The sequence below is a fragment of the Suillus subaureus genome (assembly GCF_016647635.1).
Source record: "Suillus subaureus strain MN1 chromosome Unknown BJ212scaffold_357, whole genome shotgun sequence".
NCBI lineage: Eukaryota > Fungi > Basidiomycota > Agaricomycetes > Boletales > Suillaceae > Suillus > Suillus subaureus.
In genome coordinates, this window is record NW_024538913.1 from 1 (window position 1) to 18,166 (window position 18,166).

Below are 18,166 nucleotides of genomic sequence, written 5' to 3' on the forward strand. Positions count from 1 at the left end.
CGTCCACTTCGAAGGAACACCTGCAATGGCGTCCGCCGTGATGTTCTCCCTGGCTTGGGTAAGGAATAATCTAGTACTCCAGTTCCACTTTTGTGAATTATTCAGTGCCTGTGGGAAAGACTCGATCTCCTTGTAGCGGTGTACGATTGGTTTCTCCACAGTCCTATCCAGAAACGGTAAGCAATTGAATAGTCCTTCCCACCATAAAGGACTCTTACTCGAGAGCTGATCGCTTCTCCCACAGCTGCAATGTATCAGCAGTGTCTCCTTCCTCGTGTAACCATGCAATAGTCTCCGAGAGTTTGTTCGAAAGTGTTTGCCTCTCAGATGGCTGAGAGCATTTCGTGAATGGCGTTTCCGGACCATCATTCAAGAGATCCCGTAGCTTATATAAGTATCCTTCAAGAGTATTATGCGCTTCTTCCCGAAGTTGCCTCGACATCTCCATGTTGTCTAATGCCCTGAGACTGTCGCAGCATGACTTCGATCAGTCTTATGAGCACAGACAATGCAACGTACCGTTCACGAGCAGCCCGTTTTGCCATAAGACTCAGTGGACCCTGGAAATTGTACACAATTTCGATCTCAAGCGGAATAGTACCTCGGTCCTTCCAAGCGGCTTCTTGGCCCTATCATTCTTGTCCTTGTCCATCTTCTCGTCCTTTAGGGCTCCTTCATCAACATCAGTGTCTAATGATACCTGGTCACTTCCACCTCCAAATAGGCCTTTCAGTTCCCTATTCGAGCTTCATGATCAAGAACAGGAATAATAGAAAATACGTACCAGAGATGGAATCGTCTTTAATCTCGCCATAGGCTATGGTGTCTCCGATAGACACAAAACCGGATTCGGAAAGCACGACAGTGGCCTTGATCACTGGATCGATTGCGCCGCGTTCAGTGAGATTATCAATGGCCTCGGGAATGCCAATAATCTTCGCTTCGAGGATCTCGCGGGGGAAGCCACTAGGACTAAGGTTAATAGAATATGAATACTGTATGTACGGAACACGCACGACATGACTTCATTGGGATAGTTCAGCACCACAGAGAAATCTTCTTTACGCTTGAATGTCAGAGTCTTTCTTGCGCCATGCTTCGACCCAGCAGGTAAGACTGCCGTGTGAATCGTTCGTGTGCCTGGATTAGACGCGAGGTAGGATGCCTGGATATCGTGTATTAGGATATCAGTTACACGGATGTCTTTGGTCTTGAATTGACGGGAGAGGGAGGCTCCATAAAGCGCTGCGCCAAGCACGGCAGATTCGTCGGCATTGACATTGAGTGCAATGCGATCTCTAACAAAACACGTAAACTCCATTTGTCCAAAAAGAAAAATGGAATACTCACTCGCCAACAGCTGTTTTTACAGCGGCCTGAACCATGGGCGTGCGTGAATTTCCGCCAGTCAAGATAACGGATGTGATATTTGCCTGTAATTGTGTCAGACAATGTTTGCAAGATAACCCACGAGCATGCATACCAATGAAAGCTCAGCATTCGCAAGCGCATCATAGATGGGTCTTGCAAAGCGCGAGTGGAGGTCTTTACAAGCGTTCTCGAATTCCGAGCGAGTAACCTTGGTTTTAAAGTCAATGTCAAATGCAACACTCTCTACCTGAACACTGTGAGCATGGAAACCACACATTATGTTTAGGCAGCTTGCTTACTGTTGATATCGCATCCGAGTTGGCACTGAGGATAGCCTTGACGCGCCCAGCCTCCTTCCAAAGTTTAGCCATACCACGCTTGTCCTTTCGAATATCCGCCGGTGCTTTGACATAAAACTGTCTATCAAAATATCCCGCAACCTCAAGTCTAGCTCTGTTCCGCCCGTATTTCGGTCATGCCCGACGCCCAGAACGTTGATCTGCGTGTGTGATGCCTTCGTCTTGGGATCCTCGGCTGCAGCGAACGAAACCACAGTGGCACGTGTCGAAGACGCGCCGGCGTCGTAGATGACATGGTATTCGGGAGTGGTCGAAAAGGTCCTTGTCATAGCATAGTTAACTGCTACAGCCGTACCGTCATTGACCAATGCCAGTGTTCTGAGTCCTGCAATCTCTATCGCGTCTGTAATTGAGTCGCGTTCGAACTGGGAGAAGTACGGTGGAACGGTGAGGATGACCTCGTTTACCGGCTCGCCCGCTAAATCCTCAGCAAGTTTCTTGATATATGATAACTGCATCGCGACAAGTTCCTCCGTACTCCATTCCGTGCCATCACTTTGTTTCAGCGCAACGGTCTTGCGGTCAGTCTCAGAAATCTGAGCAGTGGATATGGAGGTGAAATAAGTGACGATATCAGAGTCGGATGGTGCGCCTTGTAGGTATTTTAGGGATGAGAATGAGTCTTGAGGGAAACGGGACGCCTGTGTCCAGTCAGACCAAGGGCAGAGTGTTGTGGGGAACAGTACTCACGATGTTCGCTGCGTCAGACCCAAATAATCTTTCGTCTTTCTTCCATGCGACTGATGATTGTATCTTCCGCTTGGAGTCCTTATTTAGTAGCACGTCGAAGGGCACACCAGGCTTCATGAGCGAGGCCTTAATCCAGTCTGACCCATAGTCAACTGCCAGTATCGATGCTAATGAACTCTCGAAAATAGCAGCAAAGAGAAAGAAGAACGAAACCGCCCTTCTAAGCGAAAGACAAGGCATGACGAGGAGGACCGAATATCAGAAGCAAATACAGGCAAAGAGCATCGAGCAACTGAGGACTATGAATTTTGTTTCTCGAACTGACAGTAAGACTACCAGAGGTTCCACGTAATTGGTAGACTGAGCCGGCAAGTGCCGAGATACCCCCGCCTATATGTGCTGGTGAGTTGAGCGCTAACTTTGCAAATGAGTCATACTACGATACAAGATTTAGGCTCGCTCCTCCCCCACTGAATTTTGGCGCCATACGATGGAAGGGAACTTCCATGAGCGCTCTTACTGTGATGTAAGATCTCTCAGACAATTATTCTCGATACTAGGTGCTTTTTCGACTCGTCTTCCTCCACGATTGATGAATTGCCGGGATCTTGGGGACCGGGATTCATCTCTGATCACAAACGAGCAGAAATATCCGCTGTCGTACCCCGCTGTCTCGACGATTGAGCTCGCTGCGTGCCATTGTCCTACATGCCTAATCTAGCCACCTATCCAGTCATGAATCATCATCGGCGTCCATGCGAGCACGTCACTAAGCCCTTACTTGCCAGGCGGCAACGTCTTTCGAATCCGCGAAATGACCCACATCTGCATTGCACCATCTTAGGCTATCTTTGGCGCACGGAAACACTACCAGTGATAGTCAGATGTTTCTGGATCTGTATTCAAACGTTTGAACTTTGTTCTTACCCACACGTTAGGAGCGGACCCCGAGGCAACAGATTGGGAAATTTAAGTAGAACTCGAGATTAGGTATAGTCCTAAAATCTGAATTTTTTTCTTGCAACAGGCTGCGTGTAGTGACAGCAGGATGCTACACACGAAGCCGTCAGATCATTTCAAGCAGTCAATAAGGGAGGACGCACGAAGTTGATCATACGCCAATATGCATGAACACGATGTGCTGATCCAAAGGCATGTCCTTGTCACAAGCCAACGACTGGACTGCTCGATGCAGCGATCGGGCAGTTCTTTTCGAGTTCATCGTGCCATTCCCACAAAAAATCTTGTAGAACACCTCGACTAAGCGCTCCACAGTTGTATCGTTGACTTTCCACAATGTCCCAACTACACTCGTCACCCCAGCAAACTGTAAGCCAGCTGCCAGGTGTACCACTTCGTCAGGGGTATATGGGGTACCAACTGCGCTTTCGCAGGCAGATGCAAATTCATGCCGAGACAGATCCATTTGTATGATATCGAGGAGTGAAAGCGGTTGATCGCGCATGAAAAACGCCGACTTGAAGGGTTCATCATGTTTTTGTGTCCCGTGACATGCAAAAGAGACTATGCGGCCATAGCGAACTGCAGGATTCAGCTTGCAGCACCTTCTCGACTTCGACATGTTGGAAAGCTGTGCCAGGGAGCGTCCACAGCCACATCCTCAACGTGGCGCAATTTGTACATACTCTGTACATCTCTAAGTACCAGGACCTTATCGATTGTGAGGCGAAGTTGTTGAACAAGTCACTTTCTGTCATGGGCCGATGCATGTGCATGATGAGTCGTACCTTGTCGCACTCAACGGGTGACGTACTAGCTCCAAGGTGAGGTGGGACTGATATTTGTGCACCTAGGCGCTATAGTGCTCGACCTTTTTCAGATTCATGTGACAATTGATGGATGGGTGATTTCTCAGTTCGGGATTTGAAGCCAAGCAGCTAGGGTGGTATTCGTCGGCGTATCTACTACATAAAAGTAAGCAGCGGCGAAGCGAGCACGGTTGTCCAAGTTCCACTGGACCGGCAAGAGCCGAAATACCCGCCATTTGGGTACGAGTCCCGTTTCAGTTGGATCCCAAGAAAAAACACGAACTTTCAAATTTCAGGATTGAATATTGAGCGCTGGGCCCTAGCGACGACGACGAAACATGTTGAACACGGGGCTAATTCAAAAGCTCTTAAAATGTCTATGGCGAGTGTTGGCGGCGCTCGCACAGTCATCTGCCCAGCGACTGCGCGTTCTCGTATTTTGCTTGCGGCGCTGTGTCGCCAAGGTTCACGCTTTACCTGGACACAGTACTGACTCAAAGTCTTCCACTGCAGATCCATGCTGTGCCGCTGGGGCTTCCAATGCACGATGTCCGCAGGCTACCTTGCCATTGCCGCTTCACCACCAAATAACTTCAACTAATACGGCAAGCGGCACTCAAGATGTGTTGTCGTCTTCGATACTTCCGTATGCCATGCCTGCTCCATACGTTCCCAAGCAAATTGTTCCGTCTCATACGTCTTCGCCACCAGGAGTCGGTAATGCTATTCCTTCCAATACTTCCAGTATCACTCCCCCTTTTGTACCATTCGCTGCGAATGATGTTTTGCGATACGAAAATCGTCCTCTTGTGTATGTGCAGCTCCCTCATAATAGTAGATGGTCTTGAGGAATCATTCCAGAGATAAAACTCATGAGCGCGATCGCATTCCAGCACTCACGAGGCGCTTCCCAAACGAGTGAGTGTATTAGCCAGGCAATATTTGAATGGGATGACAAACCATGCAGACCATGCAGATCATGTCCATGGTTGAACAGTGATTGGCGGTCTTGTATACATCCCGAAGGCGCACTGTATTTATACAATATGAGTCGAGTAAGCATCCAATCATGAGGGAAATACAGGTATTTCATGGTCCATTGAACATATTGTGTTCCCAGAAAACGTTCACTGAAGCCATCACGGACGAAACTACGTTCGACTTACTTGGCGGATGCGTGGATGGGCTATACGACATGGCACGCGCGAAATTGGCGAGCCTCGAAGCCGATGACATTGAGCTCGTCGTGCAATTATGGCCGATTGAAGGCCAAATGACCTGTCATTACTACTTCGTCGACCACGCAGCTAGAATTCTCTTTTGGCTGCACGATAGCCCTGAAGCAACAACGAAAATTTTCAGCGGGCTTCGGGGCGTCGATAATCTGAGCCATATCCGTGCGTTATGTTGAACTTTGCTCAACCTAATATGAACTTGGCAAACAGGATTTGCCTTGGAGTCCGAGTACTGGTTTGTCACTTGCAATTATGTAAGTTTCAGTGACTTCTCCCATCATTTTGATTCCAATGTGCTTCAAGATACTGTATAACCATCAATGCCCAGGATGTACAGGACGCATTGCGAACGCTACCCGAACCACCAGATGGATCGAGTCAAGCTTCTCAAGGAACTGAGGGAGGTTGTCATGCATGCGAGTGCAGGTAGTGATCGCCTATCATCAACCTTCAGTTGTTTTTTAACCCGGCATTCCAGAGATTATCACTTCGGACATGTCCTTGTCGCCTTTTGATGCTGATGAACTCTCCAGGATCCTGGAGCTAATCAACCACCTCCGAGGTGCGAAGGCTCCTTCAGAACCATTCGTATTAAAATCACACATTTCCAGAGAACGCTGATGACAATGATTTTCCTCATTCCACTTGCATCATTGGTGAGAAAAGCCTATACGCGTGGTACAACCTCCCTTGATTGTTCATTATTTTATCAATAGCCAAGTTCATGCATTATTTCTGTACGTTCTTCATTTCACCGTCGGGTTCAGGTTACTCATTCATTCTGAAGATAGAGCCAAGTTTTTCAACTTCTGCGGCCTACCTTGTGCTCGACTTGATGCTGACAGATCCGTGTATGAGGAGGATACTGGCTTTCATCCACTGATCAGCCCTCTTTCTCTGGTCCTGGAAGTCATGCTTTTTTGGGCACCGCAAGCGCACTTGAAAGATATTCGAAGGGTATGGGTGGATGAGTGCATCAACACGCCGCGATGGAAGGACTTCAACAGGAATCTCGTGACGGAGTGGACTGGGATCACCATCTACGTGCGTGTCATCATCAAGTCACCATTATACTCCATAACTTGATTCCTCCCAGTCAACCGTCATGTTAGCCGTAGATGTCAGCTTCCTCGCAGTGCCAAACGTGAACATCGGTCCGTCACACTCGGTCGGGATCATTGCTACCTATCTCTCGATTATCTTCATCACCGGTTCCTTGATCGCCTCAGTCCTGCTGGCACGTCAGAACCAGAGATACGGTTTTGAATCAGCCGACAAAGCGGCAAGTCGTCGCCCTTGCGTCCACTTCTGTCGCGCTAACTAGTCTGCGTAGGCCGAATTTCTATTAAATTTGACAGGCACATTTTTTGGAGTGAGAGCCCTCGCTACCGTTCACAGTCTACCATATGCAATGCTTATGTGGGGGTACGCGGATCGATTCTATCTAACCAGGGCAATTGATTCATGTCCTTCACCAGGATGATCTACTTCGCAATCGGCCTTCTGTACAACGTGTTCAAGTCTACGACGACGGCCATGCTGGCATCAATTGTCGGCGGGTGCGTGGTTGTTATCATGTTCATATCGTGGTTCATCTGGGCAGCGAGAGAGGTTCGTATTTTCCAACGACTGGCTGAGTTTGTTCTTTCGTTCACTAGCGAGAGATAGTGTCCAACCTTGGCACTTTGGAAATTTTTATCATGTTGACCATGCAGTAGCATTGTTATCAGCCGAGTCTTCAGTAAAAGCACATGTAATGCGTGAACTAGCATTAACATTGTTGATGTTTCACAAATCTGACGTCTGCAGGGCGGACTGTAAATTCGGCAAGTGTGACACTCCGTGACTACGTGTGACATCTGTGTGACTCACGAACTAGCGGGCAGGGATAGTATGTCTCTCGACAATGATGCATCCAGCGCGAACACCCTTACCCTATTAGATGACGATGCGTTCAAAACCGATCTTCTCATACTGATGAGCGACACTGAACCGAAGACGAACAACCAGTTGAAACGTCGTACAAAGGCCGTTCTTCGGGAAACGAAACCTACGTTAACCTCAGTGCATGGGGTCAAGACATTTGGTATATTGGACGGAATGATAGGGACGGCGCAGAGGAAGCCGGTTTGTCAAGTGGTGTACGCTACACAGCACCTGCCATCATAGTGACCGATTAAAAGGGAAAAGAGTCCAACCTGAACCCCCCTGCCTCTGAGTTAACGAGATTGGCGTAAGGCTGGTTATTGTTCTTTATCTGGCCTTGTATGTTATCCTTTTTGTTCGAAGCTGCTGCTCATGGTAGGACAGTCAAAAAAGCCTACAGAGCCGGCCACTCTCCACTCCTATACTCCACGCTTCGGAAGTCATTGCTGACACCGTGCCTGCGACATCGCGACGTTCCATATTCCAAGATTTGGTGTGCTGCAGTGTCTCGCCCTCTTTGCAGGATGTTCATCTAAAGGCCATCTAGATCGTCGAACGGGATGGCGACAAGTGTGTGGTCACCGGGACTTTGAATATAGCTAACGGTCCATATCCCCGCGACACTGAGGCTGGTGAAGGGTACCTCGAAGCTGTTCACATCCTCCGGAGATCGATTGTTCAGAAGCCACGTATGTTCTTCAATTATCAAGTTAATATGCCCGTCCAGCCAATTGTCCTGCAGTACATCGCGGAAACGATTGACATAATCAAGCATTATACAAAGCTCCCTGATGAGATTGTGGACGACCTAGCCGGTATCATCGATAACCCAGAGAATGGAAGGTCACTTGATATAGCACTGCATCGTGGATTCGACAGCTACACATGGTGTCTACAGACTCTACAACCCACAGTATGGTTAGGTTTTTGTCGTAAAATTTCAGGTACTTATACCCTTGAAAGGACGTCTTGCACAAATACAAAGTGCAACGGCTACGCCATGTCCCTTTGCACAAGGAGAATTTCACGGAAGTGCAATTCCGGGATCACTCTCGAGATGGTATTCCGTTTCCCAACCCTACGCTCATTGCGCTCCATTCTGCGGTTGCTCATGTCCTATACATCAGTGGCGCTGCAGAAGTCATAGACAAGGTTTATGATGTGTTCTCTTATGAAGGTCCTACAGTACCATCTGGAAATCGTGCTAGCGAGTATGATTTCCGTATCAGACTCTCATTGATTGGCTATTTTTAAAAACAAACACCGATTACCAACGATTCCTCATGAGATGTGTTAGAAGCTAAGACACAAAACATGCTCAGTGGTTGGAGACAATAACTGATCATTATGAGTACCTGAGACACGAAACACGCCAGAAAGAATATAGTGATAAACAACGGGACGATAAGAGGCCAGAAAGCATACCTCAGTGGTTGGATACAACGACTGAGGTAACGAGACGGTGCGTATTACATGCGATAAAGAATGTACTATGCGATGACGATTCAACAAGATGCACGCATTTCAATCAAACGTGTCAACTAGACCGATATGCCACTGCCATTAGTCTTTTTGCTAAGGAGCATTTGGTGTTTTCACGATGTTGATTAGGGATTAGTACACGCCAGTCTGGTCATGATCCTAATGTCCATTATCCTGTGTAGTGTGTTTTGGGATGTTGTATATCTAATTTCTTCACCAGATGGACATGAACAATTTTCATTGACTGACTGCGGTTTGCGTCTCAGTACTCCGAGTCAACGACAAAAGTCTTCTCCCACTAATCGTGGGAGTCGGACCTGTGCCGCCGTCAGAAACCGTTGTGGTACAACTTTCTAAGTTGACCAAGGCATCGTGTGAGTGTGTGGCACTAGGTCAGCTCGTACATTCAGCTGCAGGGCCCTGAGTAAAATTTAGTAAGACCAAAAGAGGAAGATAGCGGCTGAAGCTTTGAATCATGCACAGGAAAAATCAACCTTAATTATAGGTATCCTTCTCATCGGGTCACCTTATTCACTCCGAATCACTCGACGTGTCCGACGCCTTTCGCCTATTTTCCATCGTCTCGGTCTGGATGTTTTGATCGAAACCTGTTCAATTTAAAGCCTTCTACAATATTCACGGAAATTCGAAAGGAGAACACTGGATGTACGGACGTCTGTTATGGAAACCTCGAGGATGCAGCTTTAAGTTTAAACGCGCATCGCACTGCCCGGGCCTCTTCCTCATGTTCTTGCTGCGGCTTCTGCCTCGCGGTAACTTTTATCAACATCCTGTGGGGCCTGCCCTGGATAGGTGATTATGACCCGACCGAGCCTTTGAAGATCACCTATCGATCATATCTTGGCACTAGTTAACGGTATATAAGGAAGTCTATACTGCCCATGGTCCCCAAGGATTTCCCCTCCTTCTAGCAACATCGTTGCGACGAAGTACGAGTCACGGAAGTTCATCGACCTCATTCAGGGCGTTACGTCCAAGTGGGTCAACTGGGATCCACCAACACCGATCAATGTATGTAAAGACACCACTTGGTTTCAATTGACCTGACAAGCACAGGTGGGAGACTATGGAATCATCAACAACGAGACTGGAGAATTCGACTGGGAAGGGAGCCTTTACACAACAACGAGCAGGATCGGTATTGACATGAAGGATCCGGCACTATGCCCCACAGAACAGGGAGGGGATGACAAATACATCGTCAAGTCGTGGGGTGTCACTACAAAGGAACTCAACGTATCTGCTGAAGCGTAGGTGTTACAATATGCAGTGTTTGGGAATATATCTGACTGCGTCGCAGCGACGTGCCGGGTGGAGGGAATGTTGCCCTCAAAGTCAATTTTCAGTTCGATGGTAGAAAACCAGCAGCTGCGCTGGTTATGTACAAGCCAAGATACATCAGCCTTCCCAAGGATGAGCGCATCGTCGGGCTGCTCAAGTCTAGGCCTGATGTCCTCAAAGGGAAGTGCGTCGTCACTGAAGTGATCTCTTGCGCAGCATATATGATGTACATGTCTAAACAGAGTAAGTAAGTCCGGCATGTGTAAATTCTTCTACGCTGTTCACACTTGGCACAGCGGCGGAAAATTTTTCCGTGACACTTAAAGCCACAGGACCTGTTACACCGGCTGTCAATGCTGGAGGAGCGGCCAGTTTCACCTGGTCTTCAGAAACTTTTTGTGGTCTTTACCGCGAAGGAAGCGACTCGACCACAAAATATATGCCTTTGTACAGACTAAAAAAGCCTCGTCACAGGTTTTGGTTGCTTCCCAGTCAACGCGGAGATGAGCAAACTGATGATGTAATCGATAGGTGAGTTGAAATCCTCTCGTGGTTCAGCAGTGTGATGACCTCCTTGTAGGTGGGAGGATGTCGACCCACCTTGGGACCCCCTCGACGATGAGGGCGAAGAGGACGAGATCTATGATGCAGTACGTTCTCGGTTTTTTTCATTGGACTTGACTTGATCTATCTCTCTCGAACAGGAGATGCATGGTGACTTTGGCGTTTTCAATGATGGCTATCCTGAGTGAGTGTTGCTCTTGTACGAACTTTGGATATGTCTCAAGTACTTCTCACTCATAGTAACGATGATGACTTATGATCATTCACAAATGGTATTATCGCTACCCCGAAGGCCAATTCGTGCCACTTTGTATATAGACGAGCGTCATTGATGGAAGAGTATCAAGTTAACACGTACGTGTTGCATGAACAATGTATTTTCTCTGCCCAAATTTGAACGTTAGACAACCCCACCAATATCGGCCTTGTACGTGAGTATGCTGTTGCTGCACAGCATGATATCGTAACCCTAGGGACTCGAAGCCTGAATTCAACGTTTCAACAGAGTATGTGGTGCCCTGTTCCAAGCTGTATCTTCATAACAGCATCCATACATCCAGTGTTCTCCTTTCGAATTTTCGTGAATGTCGCAGAAGACTTCAAATCGAACAGGTTCTCGATCAAAACATCCAGACAGAGGCGATGAAAACTAGGCAAAAGGCGTCAGACGCGTCCAGTGAATGAGCACTGCGTTGAGTACATAATTAAATAATTATTTTGTGCCAATCTCTGCACAAAATTCTCTGTTCGGCGATTAGGGAAGTAGTAACTTTTAGGGTCCGGATGTGCTGAAGCTACCGGATCTGGGATCTGAAACTTCCTATCCCCACTAGTACGTAGCCCTCCCCCAACCGTGAACTACCCTCCAGTGGGTCACAATTACCGTATGCAGCTGGCTGATCACAACGCAGTTGCACTCGTGCCTAGGAATTTTTATTCCCACTGGGCTCAGTAGTATTTACTATCATTCCTCCCGTGACAGAGCAAGACAGTGACCTGGCGCGGTTGGGGTAGCGGTATCCCCTTGACGTCGACGAAAAATTTGGCATGTTTGAACCACTACCATCCCCACCACCTAGCGCCCTTCTTCCCCTAGTTAACAGACCCTTATCCTAGAAGATGTGTGGCTTCAGCGGGTGCTAAGGACGGACATGGTCTACTTTGCAACGCATGCTTCTGGCTTGGGTTTCGCTTCCAAACAGTTCGCCATGGCGGGGTCGACCGTGTGATGAGTTCTGGGTTACTCTGTGACTTTCCGGTCAAATTTCGGTCAAATTTCGGTCTCCATTTCCTTATCTTTGTCCAGCAGGTTCAGTACTCGTGTTCAGTCACGCATTCAACTTCCTGTCCGCGCTCTGGAGTTTCCCAAGACCTGCATTAACTACTACCTCTCTGTTGGTACGACCATCCTACCCCAGGCGCCGGGAAGCTGCGCGAATTGCGCCGTTCTGCAAGCCTCGTAGGTTACCAGATCCTCCTTCGTGGCCTCACCGATGCCACTGTCTCGGATGACCCTTCGTTTGACACATTTCACCTGGCATCCTGCGTAATACAGCGTATGTACACTCCGAACAGTCACGACGGGCTGCCGGCTACCCAATGGGAGGAAAGGCCACGGACAATACTTGGTTGTTCGCGAAAGTCGTAGGGTCGGGCATCTCATGTATGATGCCAGATACTACTGCCCAGATTATCATGATTGGAACAATCTAGGCGTCCAAACCCGTGACAACACACCGTCGAATCGGATCTGCTTGTTTACATTTTTGGCTGCATCAGACGCGCTGCGAGGATATTAGCCTCCAGTCCCGCTTCTCCTCATGACACTTCTGAACAAACATGATTTTTAGGAGACAGGCGACTTCGTCCCCCCTGATGTCAGTTCCGACATAGACCAAACCTAATGATCTAGTGGTATTCAGAGTGGATGATTAGAAATTTATCGAATCGCGCACTCGGACTACCACCATTGATCAAAAATTCTGCACCAGCATGATTGATACAAAGTCCAGCACATGGTACCAGCCAATTTCCGGTGTAGAAAAGATAAATACGCATGTTTACAATAGTTCCATGAAGTTCAAGAGCTCAACTGCACCACCTCAACCCCGTACACGTTCATGAGGCTCCTGCCATGGCACCCCTATGGCTTCGTTTGTCATCAGTACGATATCCGCATGAGTTGACTCTTACCTAGAATTCTGAATATTTCCTCTTCCGTCTCAGACGCAACGATGTTACCTTGAAAGACAATGAAAATGAGGCAAACTTGGCTGCAGCTGAAGGGCGCACCTGCGGAAATCTTGACACGTCTGTTCCGGGGGTCTCGAACCACGCCTGCATATAGACCTCGTTGGTTGAGAGAATACCCGAGAACATTTGCCTTCATTCTCATCGCCCGATTGAACTGTAATGGTACATATGTCTACTTCATTTATCGCACAGCAATTGTTCAAATTGCTTACGATGTCGTCACCCTGTAATTAAATGAACACGTCATAATATTGAGCCAGACAGACGAGTTACTTACCGTGTAGTAAAGAAGGGCCGCTCCTCTGTTCTCCCAAGAAACACATAAGATATCGATGCGCCGATGCTTTGCGTCCGGTTCGGGACGCTTGCACAATCCACGATAACATAATTCAAGAGCGGAAAAATCATCAGGCAATGCCAAATCCTCTGTCAGGATCTTTGCAGCATGCAGACGGGCGAGCAGCTCCGGAAGGAGACCTAGGGAAATGTTCCTGGTAAAACGACATCAGGTTATGAGAAGGCAAAGGCGTTCACCTGCATGTGTTATCCCATCTGAGGTTGGTCGAGTCACTAGGATATCAATGTCGCCACAAGTAGCTTTGCCCCTATTGAGGAACGTGAGGCTAAGGCAGGCAAAACAAAATTACCGCAAACCTTCTGAAGCTACCCATGATGTCAATATAAAGGTGCTCGTCGAGTTTGAGAGCTGTTTGCGTCACATCAAGATCAATAGCTCGTGAAAACCCGCAACGTAAGACTTTACCAATGGGTTTAATCAAGTTGAAGATACTCTCTGCTTCACTGCGCGGCATTCTATCATTGATATCTGGCAACAAAAAATCAGCGATGTGCCGATACGAGTGATCACGAAGGGCCAACCATCGTAGAAATGTAAACCGATTTCCTGAACGTGAGATAACTTGATGCCACCCTTCCGAGCTCGAATATCATCTAGCGTCCGGCATCCGTTATTGTACCACATGTGAGCTATCTGTCGGCCTGTGCTAACGGCTCAGAAGGTTGACAAACGAAGAGTGGACATTTTCCATACCGACTCCATATATCCCTTGAAATAAGTTAATGGCTTCGACATCATCCGTTTTTTCGTAGCCAATGCGTCTCAAATCGCCAGTTTCGATGATTTCCATGATCTAACAAAACAAGTGTTATGAGAGTATGACATTACTGTGCTTCAGTGGATACACACCTTTCGGGCAGTCTTCTCACCAACGCCGTTGATTGACAGGGCCTCGTTGAATGATTTGATTTTCTTTGGATAATTGCGCAAGGCACGAATACCTACCAGGGTCGTCAGCACTGATAATTCCGAGGCACAGATATTGCGTACATTTCGAGTAGCTGTGCACTCGCCAACGATCATCTTCACCTAGTTTTGCCTTGTGCAACTCCATAAGCTCCTCTAACTGTTCGTGTGCTCTATCAGCTGCAGAAAACGCGGAATGTAGATGCAAACCTTTTCAATGATATCTTGATTCACGCATTCGCGCTGCTCAGGTTCCTTCCGGTCGCATGTAAAACCCTTCAGGGACGCAATATTCAGGATTAGTTCAGGGACTTCAAATGTAGCCACTCACGCGCCGAGGAACCCGTGGTAGTTTCGAAAACTCTTCTTCTTGATCACTCTCGTCTGTCTCGGTCTGTCCAAGACTTCTCTGAAGATGATTGAGTTGAGAATTTTTTGTTTCACGTTACGGCTCACGGCTCGATCTCGTTCAGCCCTCGCCTTCTCGTAAAACTCAGCCAGAGGGTCTTCTTTATTGGACTGTGGCTTGTGAATGTGACTGCTTTGGTTATTATTATGATAGGCTGTGTTGGAAGCTTTCCCCGCGGGAATGAATGTAAGGGGTGCAGGAGGAAAAACGACTAGCTTTGGCGCTATGCTCTGTTGATTTTCAGTTTGATGGTCTTCGGTGAAAGAGCTAAGAAACGCGACCGCATAAAAATATAGTCGAAGAGAAACCGAGAATGGGCGTACGAAATGCGACTGAAATCTCCACCAAGGTCGTTCGCAGAGGCGCTTACTTGACCCTTTGCTTGAACCAGTTTTCCCTGTCCTCTCTTCTGCCAGCTTCTACCGGCATCGATGCGTTGAGGGAATGCCGCGTGTAGAAATTCAAAATCAAGAAGACCTTCGTCGTCATCTGTGGCATTAGCTTTGCTTTTCGTATCATTTACTTCCCCATCGCGTTTGCCCTTAAGCTTGTTGTAACCCAAACGACCGTACCCGGATATCACCCAACTCCAAGTGACCGTTGGGATATTGTCAGGGATCTCTTTCAACGATTTGAGTCCAAGGGCTTTCAGTGTCGGGCGTGTCGTCGCATCCGTCACGATGTGAGTCACGGTAGAAGGATCGTATGATGGTATCAAGGTGCCACCATGCTTAATGATCTGAAAACCTCGTGTTAGAAACGTATCGTTCAACGGCATTGACTAAATGATGACGATGAGCACGTAGATGATACGTAATGCACGTCAGCGTTGAAGGCGGAATTTCTTCGCCACAAAATGAAGGCGCATAAACAGCGGACCGGGAAACACGGAGGGTCAGGGAGAGCAAAGTATGAGAAACTCACGTAGTCCATGCGACCACGCGTCTGGACGCCTGCATACTGCATGTCCCCACCGACATACAAAATTCGCCTGCCTTTGAGGTAATCGGACTTGCGCTTCTTTGGCAAGGCGAGATTCAACTTCTGCGCATATTCGAGAGGAGTGACAAGCGCTGGCTTTACTTTGCCTTTCTGGTTTTTATTTTGCTTGAAACATCAGCTTTCTTCCTTGAGCTGCTTACAGTCTTCTGGACTTTTGAGGGTTTAACGACTGCCGCTCTAGATGAGGATGCGTTGCCCTCTGGATCTGATGATAATGAAGCTGAGGTACTCGAGCGGCGTGATGCTCCAAGGGGGGGAATTTCTGGGGCTTGTGATGTTGCTAGTGTTCGTGGCTGAGGGTTCTAGCAACCCTGACTGTGGACTGGGCATGCCAAGTTCTGGCGCGCAAGACTGCAACCTCTCGTTCCCAACGGAGGCTTCTCCATTATGATCTAAACATGGCATGCGAGCGTTCCAAACCTGGACTGCTGTCATCTGTGGGCTGTTGATTGATGGCATCATACGCCACCAACTTAGCAATTCTTGATTTGTGGGTCCGTGCAGTGGAGTCATGGCGCATCAGTCTCGCTGGCGACAAATTTTGGCAGCAGCCCCATTGCCTTGGTGTATCCGTAGGCCTCCGTGATACGAGATCCAGATCCAAGTACTGGTAACTTGGCTGCCCCATATTCATGAGCGCTTGATTCATCATTGGACTCAGGATTCGGGAAGAGGTCATAACAGATGAGGTGTCGACCGGCCCCAGTTAATATGCCGGCCAAGATGAGTTGATGTAGTTTTTGACGGGGGCATCCCCATTTCGGTGGGCCGGGAGCCGCGGAATTTGTCTGGAGCCTTTGCTTCGTAACTCAATTGAAAGCTATAGAGGCTGTGTGCAAATGGTGTCAGTTAAGGGAGGGATCTGATCAATCCGAATTGAGATAAGGGTCAACACAACGTACTTTGCGGCATGTTCAGTATTGTCACCACGTGAGAAAAAAAGTAGGTAGAAACAGGTACTCCTGACGTGGTCACGTCAGGAATCTCGTATGGCCTTGGCTTCTTCCCTGGACTGGAGGTTCGGGTTCTGCGTATTTGCGCTTCAACCTGTGGAATAGATGATCTAAGATCTGCAAGAGCTACGTGAGAAAGCAAGTGAGACGCCTGCCTGGCAATTCTTTGTCAGAGATCTGCCGCTCTTCCCTTTCCATGTCAGAAGTGAAAAATAGTTCAGGGTGTGTATCCACTTTGCGTGAGTGACCTTGTGCGGGAATAACGTGATCGATAACATGACTTCTGTGATTATCCTACTCAGGGGACTGGCAGAAGGCAACCAGTTGGATGGCGCGCGTACCTGTTCCTATGGCAATCTTCCAATCGTGCACGAATGTATTCATCCACATCCTCGTCAGGAAGGTTCATGCGCTGTCTTGTTCGGCGAAAAATGCATCGATGTCGTCCATAGTGAATTCAGACGATGATGGTATGGTGGATGGCTAGCGCTTAGCAGACGGAAAGGACATGAAATACACTCCCTGTGTGGACAGGCGTGGACGTTTATACGCGTCTTTTATAGGAGTCACACCACATGTACGTGCACGTGACTGATGTCTCGCGTCGCGGGGATGCTTCTGCGGAAGTAAATCAAAAATTATCAGCTTTCTCCCGCAACAAAACAACAATATTCACATGACATCCATCAGACGGGCTTGGCCAGTTCCCAGTGTTGGCAAATTAGGGGGAGTCTTCAAGAAATATTGCGCGCCAAGAGAGCGACAGATAACGCGAACCACTTGCTGGCAAGTGTGCTGTATGCTGCAATGCGGCAACTCGGGGAGGTGGCAAATCCCACGAACTGAATCATCCCGGTGGGGGATGCTCACGGTCAGCAGCTTTTAGCTTGCCAGACAAATATTATCGTGACTCACCAAAAGATGCTTTATTATAATGACTGTAGCCATGTCATCATTATATCCCCAAGCCGGCATGAGCGCCGAGGAAGCTGAATCTGAGTGAATTTGCTTCCCATGTGGCGCTAAAGTAGCCCTGGGCGTCGACTCAGACGACGGCAAATTTACCAAAAAAAAATAAGCGAAAAAGTAGGCGCCGTTCACTAATGAGGCAACTTTTTTTACAGTGAGAAGCGCATCATTGACTTGCCCAATGATAGATATTCAGTAATGAAGGCCTAGTCCAACACGGGCCTAAGGCGCTTTTGTTGTGACTGTATCGATTGCAATTGAAGATTACGCCGAAGATGGTATGTCATTTTGTTGTTGTAATGGTCAGCTAAGGCGGTTCAGCCTATCACGTAACGGTTATCGTTCTTTTCATCCCTCGAAAATTAGCATCTTTCCTCAGCTGATACTTATGCATCACCTATGCCGCTCTTCGGTCTTTTGCTTTCCTCTCTCGAGCGAGTGTGCCTGCGTGGCCTTTCTACTCCCCATCAACTGGCTAATCTTCTTTTCCCTTCCTGGCAGCCGCTGACTTCAACCTGAGTTCAACCCACACCGACCAACTCGCAAATACAGCTTTTGACACTCCCCATTTACCAACGCTGACACGTTGTTATTGTGGATCATTCCCATCTCAACCTG

At 48.0% G+C, this 18,166-nt stretch overlaps 3 protein-coding genes across 3 annotated transcripts; 2 read left to right on the top strand and 1 right to left on the bottom strand.

Annotated features, from left to right (window-relative positions):
- The first annotated feature begins 6,813 nt into the window (after positions 1-6,813).
- On the top strand, positions 6,814-7,919 carry BJ212DRAFT_1412071 (uncharacterized protein). The gene is made up of 6 exons (XM_041337497.1): positions 6,814-6,849; positions 6,903-7,250; positions 7,304-7,315; positions 7,367-7,689; positions 7,735-7,843; positions 7,898-7,919. The coding sequence occupies exons 2-4, from the start codon at positions 7,181-7,183 to the stop codon at positions 7,591-7,593; spliced, it is 309 nt and encodes a 102-aa protein (XP_041185163.1). The 5' UTR covers positions 6,814-6,849; positions 6,903-7,180; the 3' UTR covers positions 7,594-7,689; positions 7,735-7,843; positions 7,898-7,919.
- A 176-nt stretch (positions 7,920-8,095) lies between these two features.
- BJ212DRAFT_1529055 (uncharacterized protein) lies at positions 8,096-8,655 on the top strand (the record flags this gene model as incomplete). Its single annotated transcript, XM_041341759.1, has 1 exon — positions 8,096-8,655. A coding segment is annotated over one exon (402 nt), but the record flags the coding sequence as incomplete, so codon positions are not given.
- A 7,807-nt stretch (positions 8,656-16,462) lies between these two features.
- On the bottom strand, positions 16,463-17,061 carry BJ212DRAFT_627280 (uncharacterized protein). Its single transcript, XM_041343689.1, has 3 exons — positions 16,921-17,061; positions 16,729-16,859; positions 16,463-16,673 (listed from the first exon to the last, which is right to left on the bottom strand). The coding sequence occupies exons 1-3, from the start codon at positions 16,967-16,969 to the stop codon at positions 16,515-16,517; spliced, it is 339 nt and encodes a 112-aa protein (XP_041185165.1). The 5' UTR covers positions 16,970-17,061; the 3' UTR covers positions 16,463-16,514.
- Positions 17,062-18,166: the final 1,105 nt, after the last annotated feature.